At 44.9% G+C, this 20137-nt stretch overlaps 1 protein-coding gene across 11 annotated transcripts in view; it reads right to left on the bottom strand.

The window, feature by feature from the left end:
- Positions 1 to 2380: 2380 nt before the first annotated feature.
- Positions 2381 to 20137, bottom strand: part of LOC106583030 (membrane-associated guanylate kinase, WW and PDZ domain-containing protein 1) — a 198412-nt gene continuing 180655 nt past the window's right edge. For 7 of the 11 annotated variants that reach the window (XM_014166771.2, XM_014166772.2, XM_014166773.2 and 4 more), the window contains 9 exons: positions 17925 to 18016; positions 15420 to 15612; positions 13953 to 14255; positions 11987 to 12190; positions 8796 to 8889; positions 8598 to 8691; positions 7905 to 8048; positions 7011 to 7149; positions 2381 to 4172 (listed from right to left, as the gene is read on the bottom strand). In XM_014166771.2, coding sequence (XP_014022246.1) covers positions 3040 to 4172; positions 7011 to 7149; positions 7905 to 8048; positions 8598 to 8691; positions 8796 to 8889; positions 11987 to 12190; positions 13953 to 14255; positions 15420 to 15612; positions 17925 to 18016 — 2396 coding nt within the window. In that variant the 3' untranslated portion in view covers positions 2381 to 3039. Of the gene's footprint in view, positions 4173 to 5399; positions 5486 to 7010; positions 7150 to 7904; positions 8049 to 8597; positions 8692 to 8795; positions 8890 to 11986; positions 12191 to 13952; positions 14256 to 15419; positions 15613 to 17924; positions 18017 to 20137 lie in introns of all 11 variants that reach the window. The other 4 variants (XM_014166779.2, XM_014166780.2, XM_014166774.2 and 1 more) reach the window with 2 other exon arrangements.

Here is a 20137-nt window from a genome sequence, read left to right as displayed (position 1 = left end):
TTTTACTGTGGCTATAGATACTTTTGTACCTGTTTCCTCCAGCATCTTCACAAGGTCCTTAGCCTTTATTCTGGGATTGATTTGCACTTTTCGTACCAAAGTGCGTTCATCTCTAGGAGATAGAACGCGTATCCTTCCTGAGCAGTATGACGGCTGTGTGGTGCCATGGTGTTTATACTTGCGTACTATTGTTTGTACAGATGAATGTGGTACCTTCAGGCGTTTGGAAATTGCTTCCATGAATGAACCAGACTTGTGGAGGTCTACAATTTTTTTTCTGAGGACTTGACTGATTTCTTTTGCTTTTCCCATGATGTCAAGCAAAGAGGTACTGTGTTTGAAGGTAGGCCTTGAAATACATCCACAGGTACACCTCCAATTGACTCAAATGATGTCAGTTAGCCTATCAGAAGCTTCTAAAACCATGACATCCTTTTCTGGAATTTTCCAAGTTGTTTAAAGGCACAGTCAACTTGGTGTATGTAAACTTCTGACCCACTGGAATTGTGATGAAGTGAATTATAAGTTAAATAATCTGTCTGTAAACAATTGTTGGAAAAATTACTTGCGTCATGCACAAAGTAGATTTCCTAACCGACTTGCCAAAACTATAGTTTGTTATCAAGAAATTGGTGGAGTGGCTGAAAAACGAGTTTTAACGACTCCAACCTACGTGTAAGTAAACTTCCAACTTCAACTGTAGCCTCGTTCTTGTTATTTTATTGTGTTACTTTTTTTTTTTTACCTTAGTTTATTTGCTAAATATTTTCTTAACTCTTCTCCAACTGCACGGTTGGCTTAGGGCTTATAAGTACGCATTTCACGGTAAGGTCTACACTTGTATTCGGCGCATGTGACAAATACAGTTTGATTTGACAGGCCTTATTTATCAAGATTTTATTTCCATTTTTATCTCAATTTTTGTACAGATTTATGGCAAAGTAAACCCTCTAGCTTTGCCTCTTCCTTTCTGCTATGGGACGAATTGCTCCTTGACTGTTTATTGGAAGAATTGCTCATGTGCTGTAGGCATCCTTGTGTCTCTATTCATTTCAGCAAAAAAAAACTCACATTGACCTCAATGTGCTACCTGACATTACAAATCATTTTAATATATAGCTGGGAGAAATATTTGGCTTGACAAAAACATGAATTGAATCTTTAAACATTGATCCGTGGTGTTCACATGCAGTAAAGCCCTGCGTTATTTACTAATGAGAGGAGACCTTCAGAAGCCCCAGGAACTTCACACACTGATGACATCATTAATATTAGAGAATACTGTTGTCCGCACAGAGACATTCCACAACTCAACTTCAACAGTTGGACATTCTATATGGAGCCCACCTGTGGGAATGTGTCCCTCATTAAACAAGTTTACAGGACTAGCTGGAGGCCTCTGGAAAATGTGATTGTTTCATCACAAATTCATTACACACTCATTATCATAATATTTCCGTAACCAAATCTCTAAATGCCTTCAGGCTAAGCAGGCAATTGAATGTCCTTAAATTTAAACAATGTTGTGAATATTATATGAACTCTAAATATCCAAATATGCACATAAATTGGCAAAAAATATTGTATTAATAGTGATTAATGACAGAGGCTGTGTGGGTGCAATTATCTGATTGAATACTGTCATGGTACGTAGATATGCTTTTTAAGCATCAAAGTGACAATATTTTTTTTACAGGTGATTAAAAATAAAGTTGAAAGAAATCTTATAAGAAACTGGCATGTTCCTAAAATGTATCTTGCCATGTAGTTAAACAGACCCAGATTAAGCCTAGTTATTAAAAAGTAAAAGGATAATTGACTGAAATGATTTGCAATTCAGACAATATTCTAAGGCTTATCTAAGCACATCTTCAAAATAGACATTTTCATTATGAGACAACTTTATGCACCAGGCCATGAACAAGTTTTCAATAAGTTATATCTAACATAATTCCATCGTCAACCTGCCCGGCCAGAAGCTGACAGCTGATAGGTTCATTAAAGGAAAACCTCTGAGTGGCCTCTGTCTGCATCACTTTCTGTCTGTGGTCTGGGAGTAAGAGAACATGACCTTGGTGTCCCCATCCACTGGCTCCTGTCATCGTCTCGACATCTGAGGACACAGCTTTCTTCCTCTCTCATTTTAAGAACAGACAGCAAAGAACCACATTGGTTTATAAAACAGACAGATCCAAATTAACACTTTACTTTGTTTTGAAGTATTATATTATTAATCTACCATTTTGTTATCTCTTGGGATATTGGCAACATTACATACTGGTAATGTCATGAAGTAGTAATAAGATGCAAGACTCACATCTAAAATGTTCCACATTTCCACTGATTCATTGTAATACAATTATACCAAAACAGAAGATGATATGTTTGATATATTATTTTAATGTTAACATCATAGTTTAACTTTATTCTCCCCTTCATTTGTTTAAAATGATCACCTCTGAATGTACACATACTGCACACTGTCCAAAAATATACAAACAAATGCAGGCTTGTGCTATAGTCTGGTCAAATGTCTAAAAACAGTGGCACTGGGGGAGAGAAAGAAAAGAGAAGACATTGAAACCGTAAAGACATGCACAGCATCTGTGTCAGTGGCACTAGTCACTGGGGCTGTGTAATGCCTGCCTCCTTGGGCTCAGTGGAAAAGTACATACCACTTTTGGCTGAGAAAACACTCGTCTCATATCAAACAAAAACAAAAGAAAAATACACTCATTAACATAACTGTTAGGCACATCATTGTTTTTTTCGGTTTTACATTTTCTGCAAAATTCTGATAAATATACAATGCTTAACCAACTAACGACCCCCCAAAAAATCCAACAAACAGAAAAGGTTGATAGGTTTTGGAATCACTGTCTAGTAGGAAAGCAGGAATGTCATATAATCAATACATTTGGTTCATCCAAGGTCCAGGTGTGTTCTGCTGTGTGAAGAGTAGAGCTGAGTGGTGAGGGGGAACTTTGTTGCTGTGGGGAGGTTGGAGGGGAGGCTGGTTGTGTTACAGCAGATGACCCATCAGATGTTCAGGTCTTTGGTGCCATCTTTATGGGCCTTCCGCTTGGGCTCCGGGAGAGCTTTGGAAGCACGGCTGGCATTAGACTTAAGTGTGCTGTAGTACTCCTTCAGTCTGGGTGCTGCCGCTTCCTCCTCCTCTGGTTCTCTGAAGCTTCTGACAGGTGAAATGTCTCGGCCCAGGCTACGGGCTCTATGGTGGGGGTCTGGGGACTCATCCCTGGGGGCGTAGCGCGGCTCTCTCTCCACCCTCTCAGGTGAGCGGCCCCTCAGCAGTGAGCTGTACCTCTTGTAGGCGCTGTCTGACTCAGGGGTCTGGACCCTGGGAAGGATCTCCCCTCTCTGGCCACGGGCAGCAGCAGATAACAGGCTGTCTCCTCTGTAGTCACGCTCCAGGTTGGAGGCCCTCAGCAGAAGGCTGTCCTCCCCAAACAGGTGCTCCTCACTGGACTCCCTCAGTAGCGTGGCCTCCCTGTTGAGCCGGTCCAGGGCTGGGGGCTGCTGTAGGAGGCTCTCATCCAGGAAGGGGCTGGGCACAGGGCCAGGAGGCTTCCTCAGCACTGGTGCCATCTCCCCGTTGGGCCTCTCTGGCTCTCTGCGTCTTTGCCTGTCTAGGGAGGGCTGCCGGTAGGGGTCTGAGGATTGGGTATGGCGGTAGCGGGTGGGGGAGTGGTGGTGTGAGCGGTGGGGGGAGCGGTAGGGGGACCGGTGGCCATAGGGGGACCGATTGCGGTGAGTGGACCTGTAGGGAGAGCGGTTGGTGTTGTGGTGCCCTTGGCTGTGTCTACTGTCTAGGGTGTTCTCTGCGCTGCGGGCCCGGCTACGGCCCTTATCCGGGGAGCGGTGTCCTCGGTGACGAGTGCCGTGGCTATCCCCGCCAGACCTCTGGGTCTTGTCAACTTTTTTCTTGGACTGCTTGGATGCCCTTGTCTCCCCAGACGCCCCTCCCTGGCTCTTGCTCTTCTTTTCCGGGGATCGGTGTTTGGAATGGTGGTGGCCCTTCTTGTCCTTGCTCTGTGATGGTTTGTGAGGGACTCGTGCGTTAGTGTCCGATGGTGCATTGTTGTAGGGCAGGGTGCTCACTTCCGAAGCGTTTTGTACCCCTGCGGCTGGGCCGGCACCGTCGATGCTGGGGTCTGGAATAGAACATGACATACAACACAGGTTGCTGGATGAAACACATTGCTCTCACAGACTCCCTGACTAGACTAGATCAGCTATTGTGACCAATAACCAGGCTGCAGACATTATTTGTAATACTGCCAATTCTAATGTTAATGTCAGCAAACAAACACGGCTATATCAATTCTCCATTTGGATGCACAGCCACAACTGATGGTGAGTTATTAGTATTACTATGTATGAGCCAAAAGCAGCAACGTACTGTACGAGGACTGGTGGAACAGTTCGGCTTAAAGGAGCTGAAGGGGACCAACGGTTGGTTAAAATGCTGCGTGCTGCATGGTGTTGATGCTGATTGAGATAGCTTGACATCACTCGTTCATGCTCAGGCAATGCCTTCGATGTGAGATCAATATTTAATGCAACTAACAAAACCAAGATGAGTTTTTGAATTGAGTAATGATGTAAATAATGTATGAGCGTGATTGGTTTCGGAACAACATTGTGGTTGTAAATTAGTTTCACAGATTGTACTCCATAAAGAATGCAGGTAGTTGGCTCAGCACCATGGATAAAGGTGGTGTACGGAATGGTTTTAGGGACTAATCAAGGAGATAAGAGACTATTGATCGTCATTACATGACTGCAGTGCTATTGGTTCTTAGCGGACTCTAACCACCTCACCCGATCTTTGAATAAACCACATGGATGGTAATCAATGTGTCACAAGACAGCTTCTAAAAGTCTTAGTAACTCTACTTGGATCTAGTTTTATCTCCAATGCTATGTTCGTTAACGGACTAACCACAGATACTAACTAGACAGCTAAATAGTAAATAGCTTGAAGAGAAGAGAGGAACAGCGATAGAGGATGGATTGATTGACTGATTGGTTGAGAAAATGTCTAGGAAAGACAAAAACTTTACCAATATCCCACAACCACCAAACCAACGTGACATGAATCAAACGGATGCGTTGGGGACGCCATGTCAGCAGTGAACACGCCATGCCCAGAGGTTGAATGCGAAAGGTGGGATGTATGAATCCATTCCTACTGGTCAGCATGACAACAGCGGCGGCGGTATTGGCAATGCATTCTGGGTGAATGGATTCTTATGCATGGAGAGCAGAGGCACAGTACGGGTGAGTTGAGGCCACAGCACACAGCGAGAGAGAGAGAGAAAGAGAGAGACCGGAGAGAGAGAGATCGGAGGAGAGAGATGGAGAGGACAGCTACAAACCATGGTCTGATTTTGGTAGGAACTAGGATCTCCCAGCTTGTCATTAGAGGATCTCATACATGCGGTGAGATGGGGAGCAACCATCTCTGAAGGAAGGAAGAGCCCAGCGAAACAAAAGGAAAGGTAGATAAAAAAGAGAAAAAGAGAAAGAGGCAAAGGGTTTAGATTACTAAAACAATAGGCAGAAGAAATAAGAATTATTGTCTGTGTTTATTTTTCAATGGAAAAGGTGTTTATTTGAACATTTAATCATTCAGAGAAAGAGACAGTCCAGGAAATAACCCCATCCTTGAGTGAAAAGTCCTGGAACCGAGCACACCACACACACCACACACACACACACACACACACACACACAGAAGTGACACCAACCCCATAGTGACAGCGAGATGCACACACAACACAGTATGAAGCCGTTTACATTGCCAACAGAAAATAAATGTCAAAGAGTGGAAACTAAAAGTACAAAAAAATGTTTATAATATACAACCTCACAGAGATGTCTTATTGGTGCAGGAAAGACATAGCATATTCTCGGCGCAACAAAATATATGAATAAAAGGACAATATTTTCGAAAATCAAAAATGCAATAAGATGAATTGTGACTATCAATTAACAGATCAATACAATTAAAATGAAATATACCATAAATATTATGGAAAATTGACAAAAAATTAAATAAACATTTGGATTTCAACTTCGACAACTTCATGCAGCAATATACTTTCGAGATGAATATGTGGGTTGATTCATGGCTCTGTACATGAACAAAAATACTTGTAAAAATGTTTCTTTTTTTAGTTACAAAAATGTCTGTAGTGGAGCTGAATTGAGTTGAATTGTTAGGAATGAGCGGAGTCTCCAGAATCACAGTTTTCCAATGACAGTTACACAGTAGGTGAGAATAAATCCATGGATTTGTGAATATGTCAAAGTATTGTGAATTTCCCATTGAAATGGTAGAAAGTATTAGAATGCTCTCATTTCAAGACAGTCTCGACTGAAGTGCTAAACTCAGTAGCTTACATTCACCTTCAATAAATACCAGAAATATGTTCATTACGTCATATTAAAGGTTGGAGATGGAATCCAACCAGAGAGCATTTCCCAGTTTAACACGGGATACAATAGATCAAGTTATTTTTTTACACTAAAAATATAATTCAGCAAGGACTCAATAAACATACTGTATATATCCACATGTAGAAACACTCATCTTTTTAGATTTCTTTTCTCTCCTCACAGTTCTTTCATTGTTTTTCTTTCTTTCCATGTGACCCTCTTTTTCCAAGGGGTTACATAGACCACTATCATCCTTGGGGCGTCCCAGAAAGCCCTGCTCCACAAGCCGCGCCCCGCTCAGTGACACACAGCAAAAGGTTAAAAGGTGACAGCAGTTGACCCAGACCCGAAGGGAGCAAAACCAGACACACCCAGTGGACAGTGGATGTCAGTGGAAGGCCCAAAGCACAGCACAGGACATAGCAGGACAGGAGAGGAGACAGGCGTCCTCTCGTATACCCAACCCGCCCCTCCCCCACGGGGAGTGTGTGTGTGCGCTCAGGGGGTGAAGACGGGGGAAAAGGGAATGTTTTCGTAGATTGACCCACCATATTCAGGCACCGAGCCGTCGCCCCGCTTGAGGACTAGGCGGGCGTGGCGGCCGCCGTTTTTAATCAGTTCGATGGCACGGGCGTGCTTCATGCCCTTGGTACTCTCACCGTTTATCTCCAGGATCTCATCTCCCACCTGAAAGAGAAAGGAGAGAGGGAGACATTGGAGGAGGGAGAGGAGAAGAGTGGAAGGTAGTGGGGTGAGACAAAGATGGGGACAGAGTGTTAAGGACAGGGAGGAAAGGGACAAGAGGAGGAGGAGAGAAGGGCAGAGGGGGTGAACAGGGGAGGAAAAAGGCAGGAGGGAACAAAAAGGATGAAAAAGGCAACAGTGGGGAACATAAGAAGTGCCAGAGGGAGAAAGGTTAGATTATAGTTAAAACGTAAAGAACAACTACTCTGACTGCTGTGAAGGCATACTTTCTATAAATCCACAATGGTACAAAAGGAAAATAAATTGTGTCAAAGAACTGTAGGTTTGCCTCCTGCAGGCAGAGACAGAAAGAGGGAGAATGCTGTTCTAATTCTCTTTCCTTCCCTCTGTGCCTCAAGTTTTCTGTCAGTGTTCTCTCCGTCGGGGGAATTCCACTTGTACAGAAATGGGTCTCCTACTGACACCTCTCTCCGCCTCACAGAACCTGGGCCTATTAATACCTCATCTAACAAGCCCTGCTCAGAACAGTGACACACAGATGCCCTCGCTAACATTCAATGTTATTTACATATATCACATACTCACAAATAATAAAGGAAAATCAATTAACCCATTCATTGACTCTGTAGGACTCAGGGGAATGGTAAACTTGTGTTTTCATTTTGTATTAGGTGTTCAGCATTACATGAGTGGAATTAATATGATCAACCTTAGATTTCTATGGGGGTCATACATACCTTCATCTTGCCATTGCGTACAGCTGCGCCGTCCTCGGCTAGTCTCAGCACATACAGGTCCATGTTGTACTCATGACCTCCTCTCAGGCTGAACCCAAAACCTTTGTTCTCCCTCTCCAGGTCCACCGAGTAGAAGCCAGCATCCTGAGGAAAAAACATTCAGCGGTGGCTAGACTTGTGCGGCTGTCTGTGGATGGCTCATATTTCAGTGTGGGGACGAATGCCACCTTAAGGAAAGTCACACCTATTTGATCGGAGTTCGAGAGTGGTGGTGGGTGAAATGAATAATAGATGGATTGGACTATGGGGCGGTTTGAGGCAGGCAGAGAGGGCACACAGAGCCACAGACACTACAAGGGCACTGCCAAGGACACAGACTCAACACCCTCCCTCCCTGCTCTGTTCAGGAACTAATCAATATGATATCAGAATTAAGCATCTCCCTAGTGTGACAAACACTTAGAGGGAACACATTGCTGTAGGGCAGGGATCGTCCACTAGATTCAGCCATGGGACGATTTTGTACTTGAGAGGATGGTCGGGGGGCTGGAACATAATTACGAATCATTTGTAGACTGCAAATTGACCGCAAGAAAGGTAAAATCATGATTTCCTGGTGTTTTAAAATACAGTCGGCCAGCAGGCTGCGAGTTGGGGACAGGCGGGCCTTGGCAAAGCTGGACAGATCCATACCTGGGCTGGAGGTTGTGTTGTTGGGGCAGGGGGAGGAGGGGCCTGGGGAGATTTGAACTCAAAAGAGGACTCCTGTTTTGGTTTGGTGTTGTTTCTGGAATGAGAAAGATGACAAAATATTGGTTACAAATCTTTGCTAATAGGCATACATGTTAAGCAATTAGGTCCTACATACATGTATCCCAGAATCCCTCTCACCTGGGCTCAGGTGTAGCCTGTTGTTGGGCTGTGTGAGTAGTTGTTATAGTGGCGATCTTCTCAGCGTTGGTCAGCAGTGATGCATTGGAGGACTCTGATGAGAGAGAGAGGGAGCGAGAAGGAGAGAGAACGAGGGCAGGGGAGTCAGGGGCCTGAAGACTGAACCATGCAAAATAGAAAGGGAGAAAAATGAACCAAGAGCAGCTGCACTACCCTTCGTAAGCCATTCTAACACTTCAGCTCCACTATAAGCATTGCGTTGCTTTGCCATCAGCGTCGTGTAAATGTGCCGTTCTACCTGCTACACAGAGCGTGTAGTTTTGAGAGCATCTTCATTCTATTTTCCCCTACTGTACAGTACCATATTCATTCATGATGCGTAAGTCCAATAGCTTTGGTCCAGTTTTTCACAAGTACACATTAAATTGCTGCTAGTCGTTGTACATAATGATCCTCTAATTACACAAGTTGCTTTTGTTTACATTGTGAACCTAGCTATTTAATGTAGCTAGCTTGCTAGGAGCAGTAGCTTCTTGACTTCATAAATCTTAGTGAAATAACCAGTGGTGTATAGTCGAGGCCATATGCAACCAAAATTAACTTTATTTCTCATTATTTCAATTCACAAGATAGAACGAACGAGCGCGACAGCCATCAAGAATTGAATCTCGCCGATTCTTGAGCATGGACGCTGCCATTGGAAGTGACGCAACCCGAGCAGTGAAGCAGCTTTCATTGATTTCAAAGGAAGCATTTCCTCAACGGCTGATGGTTGGCTGATGGCAATGCCGGACGCCCGATAGCTATAGAGTAGCAGGGCCATTACATTTTTTACATAGAATTTATTCAAACAGGGATATATGGAAGCCTGGACCGGAGGAAGTGCTTTACTCCTGGCTTTCATCTAATCACATCATATGGCATCATTTGTGTAATCAATGACCTATGCTTGACCGTAACCCTTAAATAAACACATAATAACCGTACAACCTTCTCCTTACTCCAAACACCCCCTCATTTGTTTCTAATAACTAGTTGTTACACTGCACTGACTAATCCCAGCCCCACCGGCTGTGCTCAACTCCAGTTTCATATATCCATCACTCCCACACTAGTCCTCTTGGATCCCATTGGCCTAACTCTCCATTCCGCCCACGACCCAGGAGACATTGTGCCGGCCAGCCAATCAAGGTGGAGGCCGAGCTGAGGTCGGGCCAAGTGGGTTTAATTCCAGCCAGCTGGGTAGTCACATTGCTGGGGAGACCCGGTGTTTGATGAGTGCTGTCTCTGTCCATGAATCCCAATGTCTTAAAATAGACCTTCTCCCTCCTCCACTCTACGCCGGTGTCAACCAGGGGTTGGAACCGTTTCAAGGAACAGAACTAAAAACTGTAAAAGAATTACGGAACAGAAACGGAACCGAGAATGAAAGTGATCAACACTGTTCCGGAACAGAACCGTTATTTTAAAAGCATTGAAACCGGTTAGTAATGTTATTTTACGTTCCTGTCATTTTTTCTAGTCCCACAAAAAAAGACAACAATGCACCTATACAACGCCTTCACTCTGCCACCCAGAAACATATTAGAGAACCTGCAAGCTGAAAATCTTTGCCAGTGTGTATGCACATGTGTAGGCTACCTGCCCTTCCCCTCTCTGAAGCTACTGTTCTGATGTAAGAAGTGTTAAAGGATAGGGAAATATTTTTTTATTAGCTACAGAAGAATGGAATTACTTTTTCAATGCTCGTTTAGGATACTATACGCCTAGTTATCAAGTTTAACATTGGATTTATTAACTACAAAAAAGGTAAGACGTGTTTTAAATTCTGATGCTGCTCTGCACACACAATCCTGTTCACTTACTAGCTCAAGCTTGTTAGTTAGCTAGCTCAAAGGACATTCGAAGTTCCTTCATAAAAGCTGCTCCTACTAGGTATAATTCTGTGGGCCTAATACAGATAATGGATGTCATAACAAGATGCCCAGCGATTCAAGCCTGCTCCTCAACTCTCTCTCGCTCTCTCCCCACCAGTAAAATTGCAGTCGCATCTTGTGCCATAGGCTACACTTGTCTGTCCATTACTCATGTAAACAACTAGCTTGCCTGCTCTATATTCACTGATTGGTGAAGTAATTTAATGAGCTCAGTGTAAAAAAAACTTGATTTCACGGGTTAAAAAAGGAACGATGTAAACCAGTACTTTTTTGGGGTCGAACTGGTTCAGAACTTTATTTTGGTGGGTAGAACAGAACAACAACATTTGTGGTTCGGTTCAGAATGAAACGATTGGTAAATAATTTCGGTTCCAACCCTTGGTGTCAACTGCCTGCAGACGAGGTTCCCTCCTCACACACTCCCTCCCTCTCTTTTCCTCCCTCAATCTCTGCATCTCTCATCCCGTACTCCTTCTCTCCCACTTTCCTCTTTCCATTGCGCTTTCCCTCCCTTCCTCCCTCCCCCCCCACCCCCTTCCCAGCCTTTCTCTCAAAACAATTGTGGCTCAGTATAATCATCTGTCTCTTCAGAAAAAGGCTTTCATCCGTAAAAACAGACCAAACAGCAGCAACATGGACAATTTCTCCAACATGCAGGTTGACAAAGACTAGTGTTTACACTGGCGTTCTCCCTGCATCTCTCTCACTTAATCAAACAGCATGCCAGGGTGATCTGTCAGTGCAGTGTAACAAGAGCTCTTAGCCCCAAGAAAGACACACACACAAACGCACACACCGTTACAGCCTCTGACAGCTGAATTACTCTTGAATGTTTCAGGAGAATGTGAAATGCACGACTGCACTAGAAAGTTCCCTCCCATCCAGCTCTGTCAACATTGCGGGGGTGATCACACTAACTAGAGCACTCGAAATGTAAAAACGCTGTGACGGTGATGTACTGAGATAGGCTTTGTTTTAGCAAAAGGTGTATACTGTACATTCCAATGCAATACGTTTTACATAACTGATGTAATGCCAAATATTCCTATGACGCAGGTTGATCCCAGCTGCTGAGATCTACAGTCTTAGGTCTAGATCTGCCCAACCCTGTTCCTGGAGAGCTACCGTAACCCTCCTGTAGGTTGTCGCCCCAACCCCACTTAGAACCAACCAGCTAATTAGTACAACTAGTTGTTCTAGATTAGGGTTGAAAAGAAAACATACAGGCTCTCCAGGAACAGGGTTCTGTCTTACCGTCTCCGGGAATGATTCTTAGCGTGACTGTGTTCCCAGCCTCCTTGATCAGGTTGACGATGTCCGAGTGGGACTTGTTGGTGATGGAGCAGCCGTTGACGGCCAGGATACGGTCTCCCACCTTCAGCTTCCCACAGCGGTCCGCAGGGCTCCCCTCAATAATACGACCTATTTTGTGGGGCATGGCCACACATGCATTTCCAGCTTTTTGCGTTTGTGTGATTCATAGTGTTTGTGATGTGACATTGTTGGTGGTGGGGGTATTGTTTGAAAAGAGAGAGAAAGAGAGAGAGAGAAGAAGAAGAAGAAGAAGAAGAAGAAGAAAAAGGGACAGAGGAGGAAGAGGAGAAGAGAGAGAAAGGAAGACAGAAGGTTAAGTGTTAATTAACCAAAGCCACCAAGCCAAGTGCCAACAGACTGTGCCTGGAAATCTGCCCGTGAGAAATGGAAAGCATTGGCCAAGTGAGAGGGAATGCCTTTACATACTCTATATGTACTGCATTCAAATTAATTAGGACCACGTACTAAATACTCAAGGTGTCACTGACCATCTCGCTCTGTCAACAGAATGTACTAGCGCTGCTCCAAAGGACACGTTCTTCTATTTGCATTAGTGAATCTCTCCTGACATCCCTTGTACAGCTGAAACCTAATAATCAGGAAAATATGTCAACCTTCAGCTCTGATAAGACAGACACCTGCAGCTGCAGCCTAGATTACAAACGTACAGACAACACAGACAACTTCTTCGCTAGTACCCTCAGGTCCTCTCCTACCCATAATCCTCAGCGGCACAAAGGCTTCTACCCTGCTAGAGAATGCCTCTCGATCATTACAGAGAAATATAGCACATATCATTCCCTCTCCATCTCTATTCCTCTTCTTCATTCATGGAACTACAAAGACTAATCAGTCTGTTTCCTCCCTCTGCTGTCAGTAACTCCAGTCAAGAACAAATCTGTGGAGCTCAACTCATTGAGTTCTGTACCAACTAGAAGTTTTCTTGGGTTCACAGCAGAAGGATGTGTTTGTTTAACGAGCTAAGAGAGGATGGATAGATATATCTGTGTCAGAGTAATTGGGATCCATACAGATCAAATGTAATATCTCTACACTATTGATCAATAACCAATGTGCTCCTCTTTGATATGAAGCCTGGAAGATAAACAAAATGGTACAAACTTGCCAACGCCTTCCACTTCAGTACATGAAGATGTGCTTTGCCTGATCGTTTGACGCCCAGCGAGAGTTAAGTTAAGCAGTGTTTCAGCACACCCAACCCAGAGAGACAGGTAGGTCAGGTAGGTAAAGAGTGTGGCAGCGAGATCTCTCTGTAGCAGTTATAGGCAGGATACCCCCGCACAGCGAAAGACACCAGAGCAGACAACGGGGCATGCTGAGGGACAAGCAGAGCGGGAGGACAGTGGGAGAGGGTCTATCCATCTACAAATGATCCCACTTCCAATATCACAACACTCTTCCCCTTATTAACTAATTATTATAACTGCTGCAATCAGCTCATCGGAGCCATTTAAATAAGAGCATCTGAATTATACAGGCTATTATGCAACATGCTCTTACTTGTGATCAATTATGAAAGATAGTATAAATATTACAGTTCTTTGGGTTTCAGTGTCTCTGCTTGACAAAATGAAAGAAAATAGAAGAGGAACACCACTCGCTAGAAGAATGAGGATGAAAGCTATTCACCAGAAATATGGCCTATTAAGAAACTCATTTGCATAGAAGTAGAGGGACAGTACCCAGTAGTCAAACAGTGATTAGTTACAAAAAAGATATGTTCTACTGTATATTGAGAGGAACCTTGTGTGTGTGTGTGTGTGTGTGTGTGTGTGTGTGTGTGTGTGTGTGTGTGTGTGTGTGTGTGTGTGTGTGTGTACAGTACATGCATATGTGCTACTGTACCTATTTTTAAGTACAGAAAGTTAGAGAAGACTGGTGTTACCAAAGGTGGTGCCAGACTCGGGTCGGGACACAGAGGAGACAATCACAAATCCGAAGCCCTCGTTCTCCCCGCGGTGGATCTCCACATCATAGGGCTGCAGGGCGGTGTTGACCACGGTGCTACCCGAGCCCCCACCGCCCCCGCTGCCGATGCCGCTGGTGGAGCCACTGCCGGAGCTGACAGTGTTGAGAGAGTTCTGGCTGCCCTGGGGGGTCCGTTTCTCCTCGGTCAGGGAGGGGGCCTGTGTGCTGCTGTGGTGTGACGAGGCTGGGGACGGGGGCACCTCGCCCTCCCCTTTAGACCCTGAGGAGGAATTGACACAGCTACTTTACAGCGATAGCACACAGCTCATAACACTAAAATAAAATATTTTGCTAATCAACATTGACACCGGTGCTCCTCTCTACCCACTCAGCCTGACGTAATGATCACACTGGTAGCAGGAAGCAGGTCTACAGGGAGCACGCTGCTCTAACAGCCACACTTTCATCTATTCCTCCCAAAAACATCTAAAGATATGGTTTCCTGATTGCATCACAACGGAGGTTTCCCATCTCATTTCCTGGCATTGAGGCAGTGCTTCATACTGGGCATCATCCCTCTGACAACCATCATGCCCTCGGTCTGGGCACTCATCAGTGGCTGGCAGGCAGGCGCGTGACGGGAGCGGGGGAAGGTTGGGACCCTCTTCATCACGTTTAAGGAACTTTATTTATCCTGCTGAAGGGCAGAGCCAGGCTGGGTGCGTTGAGGGCCTCTGATAAATGTTTCCCCACACACCCATGGACTTTTGAAGAGCAGTGGGGCGACCCTTCAAATAGCAGCCCTGTCCTCGGGCCCTTCGCTGCTCTGATGAAGAAAAAAATGGATCCTGGAGCAGTGGATTGCTCTGACGTTTCTGCATAGACTGCTGTTGATTGTACTACTGCATAGACTGCTGTTGATTGTACTACTGCATAGACTGCTGTTGATTGTACTACTGCATAGACTGCTGTTGATTGTACTACTGCACAGACTGCTGTTGATTGTACTACTGCATAGACTGCTGTTGATTGTACTACCGCACAGACTGCTGTTGATTGTACTACTGCACAGACTGCTGTTCATTGTTCTACTGCACAGATTGCTGCTCATCTGCTGTTTGTGCTATACTTTAAATAGGAACATTCTGCAACAGATTATCGAATTCTGTTCTACATAAGATTTTACCATGATCATTAAGCATTGTGCAGAGAAGACAGAATTACTGGTAAAATTACTGACAGGCAACCTATCAAATTACATTGTCTGATTAAAGCCAACACTGCTACCACGGATTGCTCTCCATCTCTTGCTGTTGAAAGACAAGGTCACACAAATAACTTCTGATGCTCATATCACGTAGCTGTTGTTTGAATGCGTTCACTCTGGATAAGAGTGTAAGTAAAACTTAGTGTCCGTGTTTAACTAGCTGCTGTGTTCCCTTACCGCCGTAGCCGGTCTTCCGTCGCACGGTGAGGTTGACGTGGCCCTGCTTGGCGGCCTGCTGCATCAGCTGTACCACCAGCTGGTGAGACTTCCCCACCACCGCCGTGCCGTCCACACAGATGAGCTCATCCCCCGAACGCAGGCGCCCGTCCTCATCCGCCGCCCCGTACTTCACTATGTGCCCTATGTAGATCTGGGGAGAGGAGAGGAGGGGAGAGGGGAGGAGAAGAGGCGGTGGGAGGAGGGGAGAAAATTAAAGAAAAGGAGAGGACAGAAGAGGTTGTTGATCAATCAACAGCACGCCGTGACAGAACATCAACATGAGATATTAAAGTTTGTTGAAGAATGTTCTACCTCTTAGGTAAGATCATTTTAGTACAACACTTTCCAGCAGCACTAACGCCCCGGGTCCAGCTAGAAAGCTGGCTAGTACGTCTCCTCTCCTCTTTCTCCGCTTGGCTACACAGCCTGGTCTAAATCTCTTGTGTGTCATTATTTTCCTTCTTCAAAAGCTGTATAGACCAGCTCACAAGAACAAACAACTTGGCCTCTTTAAAAGGGAAAAGAAGTGGCGGGATAGATATTCTTCTCTCTGATTGAAGCTGCAGCAAGGAGATGAAAGAGCAAGTGGAGAAACAGAACAGAGCTGAGACCTCAACCACCACCACACGCAGACCAACACTGCTGCTTTAGTTGACTCATCTGGCTCCAACAGAGGAGTTTACAACCATCAATTAAACAGTCAAATATGGCACACAAAGATGCTAAAAATATATAAAATCTATACTAAATATTTGTAATAATAAACTGAGAAGTCTCCTAATAAATGTCCAAGCCAAGACTAATAACTACATACTTAGAATCTGTTGAAAGGTGTATTATTTTTCAACTGAATTTAAAATACCTATTGAGAGAGTATAGATATACAGGGCATTCAGAAAGTATTCAGAGCACTTCCCTTGTTCCACATTTTGTTACGTTATAGCCTTATTCTGAAATGGATTCAATTATTTTCCCCCCTCATCAATCTACTCACAATACTCCATGATGACAAAGCGAAAACAGGTTTTTAGAAATGTTTGCAAAATTATACGTTATAAAGAAAATACACTTTACATAAGTATTCAGACCCTTTGCTATGAGACTCGAAATTGAGCTCAGGTGCATCCTGTTTCCATTGATCATCCTTTTGATGTTTCTACAACTTGATTGGAGTCCACCTGTGCTAAATTCAATTGATTGGACATGATTTGGAAAAGCACACACCTGTCTATATAAGGTCCCACAGTCGACAGTAGGTGTCAGAGCAAAAACCAAGCCATGAGGTCGAAGGAATTGTCTGTAGAGCTCCGAGGCACAGATCTGGGGAAGGGTACTAAAAATGTTATACAGCATTGAAGGTCCCCAAGAACACAATGGCCTCCATCCTTCTTAAATGGAAGAAGATTGGAACCACCAAGACTCTTCCTAGAGCTGTCCGCCCGGCCAAACTGAGCAATCAGGGGAGAAGGGCCTTGGTCAGGGAGTTGACAAAGAACCCGATGGTCACTCTGACATAGCTCTAGAGTTCCTCTGTGGAGATAGTAGAACCTTCCAGAAGGACAACCATCTCTACAGTACTCCACCAATCAGGCCTTTATGGTAGAGTGGCAAGACGGAAGCCCCTCCTCAGTAAAAGGCACATGACAGCCAGCTTGGAATTTCCAAAAGGCACTTAAAGACTCTCAGACCATGAGAAACAAGATTCTCTGTTCTGATGATACCAATGGTTGAACTCTTTGGCCTGAATGCCAATCATCACTTCTGGAGGAAACCTGGCACCATCCCTATGGTGAAGCATGGTGGTGGCAGCATTATGTTTTTCAGCGTCATGGACTGGGAGTCTAGTCAGGATCAAGGGAAAGATGAACAGAGCAAAGTACAGAGCGATCCTCGATGAAAACCTGCTCCAGAGCGCTCAGGACCTCAGACTGGGGCGAAGGTTCACCTTCCAACAGGACAATGACCCTAAGCACACAGCCAAGACAATGTAGGAGTGGCTTCGGTACAAGTCTCTGAATGTCCTTGAGTGGCCCAGCCAGACCCCGGACTTGAACCCGATCGAACATCTCTGGAGAGACCTGTGCAGCATCGCTCCCCATCCAACCTGACAGAGCTTGAGAGGATCTGCAGAGAAGAATGGGAGAAGCTCCCCAAATATAGATGTGCCAAACTTGTAGTGTCATACTTAACTGAGTAAAACGTCTGAATACTCATGTAAATGTGATATTTCCATTTTTTTATATATATATATATAAATTAGCAAAAATTCATGAAAACCTGTTTTTGCTTTGTCATTATGGGGTATTTTATGTAGACTGTTGAGGGGGAAAAAACTATTTAATCAATTTTAGAATAAGGCTGTAATGTAACAAAATGTGAAAAAAGTCAAGGAGTCTGAATACTTTCAGAATGCGCTGTATGCAGAGCAGTGATGTTAGTGTGTGGTTGAATCCTCTAACTCACTGGCTCTCCTGGCTCGTTCCCTCCCAGGATCCGGAACCCGTAGCCCGTGTCCTTTCTCCACAGGAAGATGTCCTGCTCCTGGAAATCAGGCACTGCAACCAGAAAACGAATCATCAGAATTGATAACTACATCCTGGATCATTACATCAGAACCCGCACTGTGTAAACCCCTCCTCCCCCCTGTTCCTTTCGGAGGAGAACAGAGCCAGAGGACTGGTGGAGATGGAGGGAGGGATCTGATGATGTCATTCGTGGCTTTAATGAGCACATAGCACACCTGCAGTTCCTTCTGAATCAGGCCAGTGGTCCATGCCTCACTCAGCCTCTCTACTCTACTGCACTGTTACGGTAGCCTCTACACCCTACCACTGCCTCCTTCTGCCTTTTCCTCTATAGCTTACCCTGAGGATTGTGTAAATATCTAATAACTTCGCATCAAAAGAAAATGATCTATTCCCAAAATACCTTCAAATCACCATTCAAAGCAAGAGAGGAGAGGGCTGTGAAATTCCCTTAGTACCTACTTTCATCAAACTTCCATATTTAGGATCTCTTTGAATACTATCCTTTCGGATGTCTTTCAAGACAAAATCCTTCTTCACTTTGTCCCATCAACCTGGGTAGGTAGGTGACAGGGAGTCTCTTCCTAGCACTCAGCCAGGTCACCAGTATGCCAGCATGGTGCTGTATTATTGACAAGAACCTCAGCAGTGCTGCTCCTCAGGCTCAGCCAGGAAGCCCCTAGCCGAGGAGATCTGAGCAGGAGGGAAGAGGAAGAGGGTGGCAGTACTGGAGCTTTGCTGTCAGAGAGGCACTAAGTTGCTACAAAGCGGTGCACTGCAGCGACTGACAGCTCATGGTTCACGTAGCACTGGAGGTGGGCAGACCACCGAGAAACAGGGGTCCAAGCAACAGCCTGAAGCTGTCTGTGTCTGTGTGTGTGTCCATGCGTTCAGCCCCCCCATGGGATACACCATGTAACTATACAGACCTCCACAGCTAAAGCCACTAAGAGCCAGCAGGAGGGAGGGAGAAGGGCAAGAGGCCAGCTTGGCTGCAATCTGTTCCAGAGTCAACAGAAGAGCTCACAGTGTTGAGCTAGCCCTCTTTCTACCACACTGGGACTCAGGGTATGGCCGAGATGGGCATGTCACAGGCTAACCATCTCAATCTTCTCGTTCACAAGGGCCCCAGCTAGGCACCTGGCAGCTTATCAGATCAATACAGCAGCTCAACTTCTAAACCACTGGCTAGGAACAGATCCATACTAAACAAAGATTATTCAATCTGCCCAGCTCAGACTGACTCTGGAGAACAAGCAGATTAACTTCAGATCAGGAAGAGGAGATGGGAAGAAAGATTGGCTAGTATCCACTATCCAGCTAGCACCACCAAAATGGCATCTGAGCAAACATCAAGCATGGGCAGACTTCAAAGCTCATCCAACCTGCATTGCTCAGGTTTGGAAAAGGGTGGACATCAAATGGTGCGTTTACAGCCTCAGCTCTCCCAGGCTTTGATTTCAGAATCTATCAGGTAAACGTGTCATCACAACGGTAATGAAGTCCTATTTCCTCAGGACAGGGATGTACAAGTGTTGAATAAGGCTGAGTTGACTAAACAATCCCCTATTCTTCTTCCTTGTTTCTTTTGAATTCTAGAATTCCTCTCTCACCTGAGGACCGTACCCAGTTCCTCTCCCTTTAGGGCCTCTAAATAATGAAACCTTGATGAAAGCAAAAGCACCAGAGAAATTATTAGACGCTGAACCCTCTGGACCCTCCAATACTCAAAGGGCGACTGACAGCGGTTGAGAGATATTCCTGTTAATTGGGGAGGCTAGCACCCGTTAGCCTCACCAGACTACCAGAGAAATATTGGAGCCACCACCACCGCAAATTATATCCACATTTGTCTGGAGCTTTGTTCTAAAGAGTAGCGTAGAGGTGAACATGGCACGGTTCGTTCCAGAGAGCACACTACTGACTGATAATAACACACATGGTCAAGGTTCAATAGATCAGGAGTGTGGTTAGCATCACCAACTCTCCTTAGAGGCTGTTGTTATCACTCTTACTGCCACAATGCTCTTCAAACAGCCCACACCCCTAACCCACCAAGTTAACACCCACTCTAGGTCAATATACAAAAGACGACAGGATACTATTAGACAATATGTCTTGGGTCACCAGCCCCGGACTGCAATACCAACC

Source organism: Salmo salar, chromosome ssa22 (assembly GCF_905237065.1).
Source record: "Salmo salar chromosome ssa22, Ssal_v3.1, whole genome shotgun sequence".
Classification (NCBI taxonomy): domain Eukaryota; kingdom Metazoa; phylum Chordata; class Actinopteri; order Salmoniformes; family Salmonidae; genus Salmo; species Salmo salar.
Note: the sequence above shows the minus strand (reverse complement) of the source record. Positions and strands in the feature narration are given on the sequence as shown.